Here is a 6,291-nt window from a genome sequence, read left to right on the forward strand (position 1 = left end):
ACATAGCGAAGCACAGATCCACGCAGAGACCTGCGCGTTCGCTGCGGCGCCTTCCACTCCCCTGAGCTCCTCAAACAGCTCTGATGAGGGAAAACTGGGGAATTTACCCACAGAAATAAAACAATTACATCTTATATTCCCCCTGAAAAATTCATAACGTTCGTGGGATGCCGCTTGAACACGTTTGAAAGGAACCAGGCGATCCCCGAGAAACACGACTGTGCTAGATTTGTGGCCTCAAAACTGAGGTTTGGGAATTAAAAAAAAACTCATAATAAACAGATACTGGTGTATTCAGTTATGCTGGGGTGAGTGTGTAGCTCCACAGTGCCACACTGTGGTACCAGGGAAGGACAATACTGTGAAAAATCCATGTCCTTTATTTTTAATCATTTCAAATATACATGGAGCATTTACATCAACAAGGTATAACAAAAGTTACACTGGCTTATACTTTGGCAGCAGCAATAGCTCACACACACGTGTGCACACACACAGCAGCCAGCGGCATATTCATTCCTCACAATAAAAGCTCACATTTACAGCAAATACAGTATATGGAAATACATTTGGCGTTAATTGCGGCTCGCGTGCAGCAGTTTGAGCGCCTTAAAGCATAAACAACGGCACCGCAGCCGGCTCAGCGGGCTGAACCTGGAGGTGATATAATATGTAGGGTTTATGTAACTTTTTTTTTCTCCAGCAGACCAAATGATAACATAACAGGGAGCACAGTCAACCCTCAGCTGCCTGAGGTCACACTCACCGTCTACACTTGGTGGCATGAGGGACCACTAATCACCACATATGGACAAGGAGCCGTTTATGTAACTCATTTATTACAGCACACCAGGATGTATTCTCGGCTCTTTCCTCAGGGAAAACTCTGAAATAATTTTACCTTTTCACACACCCGTCTCTTTAAATTTAGAAACACATAAATTAATAAAAAAAAAACAAACAAAACAAAAACAAAAAACCCCAAACACAATATTCACATTCAAGTTTGTCACCTCGTGCACACCAAACATCTTTTCAATCTATTCATAAAGGGAGTGATTATGGCGATTGTCAGCTGCTGTCCTTATGCAGCGTAGAGCTCAGACAGCCCTGCATCGCAAACTAAGGCACTCGGTTATAGAGCACTTAAAAAGTGTAGAAGCCTCGTGTTTTCCCTGTGACTTTAGAGCCACCTTTAAGCAAAGTTCCTGGGACTGCTGGTTCCCAGTCAATAAATCAGGCCACGTGAATCTGAGGGAATTGTATAGCAAATGTAAAGTTGCTTAGCCTGACGTAGCATTTAGATGAGAAAAAGTATGAAATACATGGATCTGTGTGTGTGTGTGTGTGTATTACAGTTGTGTCCACATTCACCACAGGCTTCAGGAGACACTCCAGACAAGAATCTGGCAAATTCACATTCTGACCCTTCACGCAGGTCTACATGTGCGTTCCCCTTTCCCCCTGCTGGTTCCATCAAGCTCGCGTCACCATCCAGCCTTTCCCAATCTTGGTCCTCTCAGCTCCTCTTGGAGCGTGCGCTCATACTCATCTCTGCCATGTTGTTCTGCTGATCACACGCTGATCTGCTTCAGCTGTTCATAGGTGAGGAAGAACTGAAAATGGGAGTAAAGGAACTTAAGAAAAAAGAGGAGTGGACTTTGTTTTTTTGGTCAGAATGAGTGGCACCACCGAGTCTTTCTTGTTACCCCAATTTCTGCTGCAAAAGGAAATAATCTCATTAGATCTTTCAGGCCTGGTTGGAGCACAGTGAGTATCTGCCAGCCTTTATTTCCCTGTTCAATCACCTTTAATCCAGACTTAGATAATGTTCACTCTCCACACCTTTCCCTATTTCCATCACACGCAGCTATTTGCCTCTAATCAGTGCCAATCGGGCAGTGAGGCAGTAGTTTCACAGAGTTACATAAAAGAGTTAGCGAGCGTTTAACAAAGCCTTCCTCAGTGAAACAAAGGCAACGAATACATAAGAGAATTTCCTACAGCTTAGAAGGTGTTGCACCACAGAGGAGATATATATACTGTGTGTGTGTATATATAAACAGATCAGAACATCTGTGTGGAGTTGGAAAGGATACGATGATGTTCCATGGTCCTAGGCGCAGCCAGTTGGGGAAGAAACCCTTGTAGAGGGCCATGAAGCCTTCAGAGCGCCACGTCTGAAAGAAGAAGACAAACACTCTTTACTCTCTGATGATCACCCACTCTGCGCATCTATTTACAGGGACTGAAGAATGAGTGAAATTAAGGTCTGATCTGGATAGTCAACTTTGCTATATGACAGTAATTATGTACCATCAAGGAGAAAAAAAAATAAAAATCATACATGACCAACTAATGGAAACGTCTAAACTTCACAGCTGCTGAAAGTAATGAAGATGTCTGCATTTTAAAAAGTATTCCAGTTGTTAATTACCACAGCTCAATAAAGATGGGCTTTTGCATGAAAAACCAACCCACTAGATCCTGTACTTCCCAGAATGCTCCTCTCTTTTTGCTTAACTGTCTCCCCTGCACTAATTTTCATCAGGGATCATTTTCTCACATTTTACATGTGATACAAATAGAGCACAAAATTAGTTCAGGCCAGTCACAAAGTGACGTTCAGCCTAATTCTCGATCCACTCCAGCTGACAGCCCTGTCGATACTCTCCTACACATTCTAATGACAAATCAAATATAAAGTACAGCATTTAAGCTGCTTCACCTTATCCACAGTTGCTGCACACCTGCAAGCCACTTTGTACCCTACTCCAAATTAGCCTTCATGCTGATTCTGAATTTCCATATATGTGCATGAATGAAAGGGCGAGAAGGTCCCAGAACAGACACACAGCACCGTACTATTACTGCAGACGGAAATATCAATCTTCCTTTGAAACATCGATCACATTTGTTTTTAGGGCTGAAGAAGCATCTTGGATGAGAGCTGAAATATCTTCACAAGCTTAAAGCAGTCCAAGTGCCTTCTTTTTCAAGACTGTGTCTGTGTTTACATGATGAGAAACTTGCATTCAAAAATCGATGGAGTAACTCTTTAGCTAGAGGGCAACAGAATCTAAGCACGTTTCAGGGGTTCTGACTGACCTGCAGCAGACAGTCTAATGTTCCCTGGTACAGCGCTCCTCCTCTCTGGTTCATCATGCGTGTCCGGACCACGTCCACTGGATTTGATGCCAGAGCCCCCGCCAAGCCGCACACAAAGCTGGACCTGTTGACCATAAAGGTAAATGCATTATGTCCCTTAGCTATGTTGCTGGTACTAAAAACAGTCTTTATGGTGGTGTGTACACCACCAGTACAAACAGAAAATATTCTCAGCCTCGTCCAAGTACCCACATGGCATTTGCTGCTATAAATACAATCACTGAAGTCTCTGGCAGGTACAAACTTGGCGTCACTGCAGCTCTGAGCAGACATCCTGAAATAACTAAGAGGAATACTGTGAAATGGTTTCCGCTGGGAGTGCTGAGTAATCTCTACAATACAGCACAATACCTGTCTGGTATAACAGATATTCTGAGGAAGAGATTTTTATTTTAAGGATTTTTATGAAAAACAAAAAAACAAAAACCTTCCTTTCAAACAATGAGCCAAAATCTGTATTTGATCTGTTTTTCTGGCTCGAGTCCACCTGAATGTATTAGAATACGCCCCACTTGCAAGCAATTTCCTGAATGTTATTGCACCACATGACACGATAACCAAAGAGGAGCCAGTTCAAACTCACAAGAAGTGTGTGTACACGGTGTCCCCCATGTAACCCGACAGGATGAGATGCTTCTTGGTGAGGTCGTAGACTGGAAGCTCCACCCCGACCACGATAGCTGCCCTCTGAGCTGTTAGAGAGACACCCTGATGTGGAGAGAGAAAAGGTTAAAGTTGGGTGCCTGTACTATCTCAATGCTGTATATACTGCTGTCATTTTTTAAGCTTCTCTGCACCTTCCACAGTCCTCTGGTCCCCTCCTGCTGGTAGATATTAATGAAATTGCCCATCATACTGCCCTGGATCACATTTCCCTGAGCTTGCATGCGGATCTGGGAGGACAGAAAGAGGTGAATGTTACAAAGTTGAACTTGAAAAGGGCAAGAATGCACAAACGATGTGTAACGCTGCAAAGCCAACTTAGGGGAGTGTGTATTTCTTGGGCTTCTACTGGAATTTAAAAGTTTGCTGGAATTGTTTTTGGCAAGCTCAGTACTCAAAAGTATTTTCCCAATCCCCGCTTCCAAGAACCCTCCAGCCCATCCTTGACTTGTTAGCAAATTGGGCCTGGTTCATTTCTTGGCTCAGTGAAAGGCTTGGCATACGCAGCTAGTACACAATGTCATCAAAACATAATGTTCCCCAACAGCAGGCGCATGTATTACCCTGTTAACCCTTAATAGACTGCAGACAGAAGGTCATGTGGCTTACAAGGAGTTTTAAAAAAGCCACGCCTAGCCAGGCCACAGTCTGAGCACAGATAAGCACTGGCAGTCCTGCACGCATATCATTTACAGAACACTATGCTAAAACTGTGAGGTTTCATTCTATAAATAGCACATAATTGAGGTCACAGGGACACCACGATGCCCTTCATTCCACTTAACAAAAGTTAGGACTTGGGAAAAAAAAGAAGACATTGCTTCCTCAAGACTACAACTCCTTATACAACAGAACAAAAGTGAAAAAGTGAGAAAAAGCTGCAGTCTGTATCTGCAAAAAATGGCTCCAGGCCTCACCACAGTTCCAAAAACCTGTCAGACATGTCCTACTGCCATCTGATAAAGAGAGCACAAGATCCGACACGACCCTCACGTGTGTAAATAGTTACCTTAAGCACATCAGTAGGGTTGGCGATGGAGGAGGAGATGACACCGGAGAGAATGCCGCACAACACATTAGTCAACAGCGTCTCGTCTGAAAGAGAAGAGCGAGTGGGAGGCAGGCTGTAACTGTGAACAAGCTGCGTTTGAAATCGGGCAGCAGTCAGTTTTCAGTGTTTCACTGCAGGCGCTGACTGTTACAAAGAGCTCTCAGATGAGGAAAAGTGAGGATACATGTTTAAGTAGGTCACACACGTGCACATCTGTGCCTCATCTGTGACCTTCAAGAGGAATGTGCACATGTTGCCATAAACAGCAGGCTGAGTGTGTGGTTGTGTGTGTTTGTTTCAGACAGAGAAAGAGAAACTGAGACTCACCCTCTGGCCTTTCAACCAGTAGCCTCTTAAAGCTCTGGTATGTGCCAATTTTTATGGTCCCGTAGGAGGCCTGCCGCAGCATGGCAGGAGCAATCCTGCAACAAAGGAAGTTTACTTTCATTACCCAGTTCAGCAGTATCTCTGAAGGTTTTTGGCTAATCTAAAACAGAGCTTCTCTTTCGAGAGTAGAGGAAGAGGATTTGATGTGGCTGTCAGCATAAAAGGAAGTGTAGCGAAAGAGAGGAAGTGTAAAAATTTCTGAACAAACAGAAACACACAAGGAATTTGTTGAAAAGCTTTGTCATATCTTAATGCAGTTACGTTAGGGGGCCGAGGCTATGGAGACCCCACGTACAACACTAGCATGCGAGTCCATCCTACTGACCCTGAATACAGAGCTCGGAGCCCCTCCTCTCTTCCGATCCTCATTATAGCGTGCAGCATGCCTCGGTAGCGGATCTCTCGGTACTTGCTATCGCCCACCTGACCTTGTACCTGAAGGCGCGTCTTGGCTAGGTCGATTGGAAAGGTTCCTGCAACACAGAGCATTGTATTAACACTCACGCGACACTGTAAATCATTAATAATCAACAGGAAGTCACGCTGCTCGGCCTAGCCGCATCACTCACCACATTCCGCCGTTACCGAAGCCAACCCGCCGAAAACAAAGGGCTTCCAGTTGACGTTAGACATCTTCTCACGCTAGTACCGAGTGCACTGTTAAAAACCACCGACTAGCAGCTGATTAGAGGGGAAGGTAGATGGGTTGGAGGGGCGGCAATGCTAACAGTGGGGTTACTACCACCAACGTGAAAGCCGCGTTTCAGTCTGGGGAACCCAGCCCAACAGCCCTCCTCCCCTGCTGAGTTGGAAGGGAGCCCCGCCCCCTCTTTCCTACTTTGCTCACTGCCTCCACTGTCCCCGCCTAAATGCCTGCTGCTAGGCAACCGTGTCCAATTGTAGAAAGATGCCCAGAGGCTTTAAAGTAGACGACACTGTTGCTTCTTTTGCAGTCACTCACTCTCTAAAACAATTAAATTTGACTAGATAAAGATAATTTTCAAATATAATAAAACTGGTCT

General features: G+C 44.6%; 1 protein-coding gene across 1 annotated transcript; it reads right to left on the reverse strand.

The window, feature by feature from the left end:
- Positions 1-360: 360 nt before the first annotated feature.
- Positions 361-6,055, reverse strand: LOC134616682 (kidney mitochondrial carrier protein 1). The gene is made up of 9 exons (XM_063461623.1): positions 5,839-6,055; positions 5,595-5,742; positions 5,210-5,304; positions 4,841-4,926; positions 3,966-4,061; positions 3,752-3,876; positions 3,109-3,232; positions 2,100-2,180; positions 361-1,616 (listed from the first exon to the last, which is right to left on the reverse strand). The coding sequence occupies exons 1-9, from the start codon at positions 5,900-5,902 to the stop codon at positions 1,575-1,577; spliced, it is 861 nt and encodes a 286-aa protein (XP_063317693.1). The 5' UTR covers positions 5,903-6,055; the 3' UTR covers positions 361-1,574.
- Between the last annotated feature and the right edge of the window lie 236 nt (positions 6,056-6,291).

This window comes from Pelmatolapia mariae, linkage group LG18, assembly GCF_036321145.2.
Source record: "Pelmatolapia mariae isolate MD_Pm_ZW linkage group LG18, Pm_UMD_F_2, whole genome shotgun sequence".
In the NCBI taxonomy this organism is placed as follows: Eukaryota; Metazoa; Chordata; class Actinopteri; order Cichliformes; family Cichlidae; genus Pelmatolapia; species Pelmatolapia mariae.

What these genes read in the sequence shown, in the direction of transcription:
- LOC134616682 (XM_063461623.1), bottom strand. Translation starts at nt 5,902, where the DNA reads ATGTCTAACGTCAACTGGAAGCCCTTTGTTTTCGGCGGGTTGGCTTCG. An exon ending in GGACCAGAGGACTGTGGAAG is followed by an intron (nt 3,877 to 3,965) that starts GTGCAGAGAAGC and finishes TCTCCACATCAG; the next exon opens with GGTGTCTCTCTAACAGCTCA. An exon ending in CATTAGACTGTCTGCTGCAG is followed by an intron (nt 2,181 to 3,108) that starts GTCAGTCAGAAC and finishes TTCTTCTTTCAG; the next exon opens with ACGTGGCGCTCTGAAGGCTT.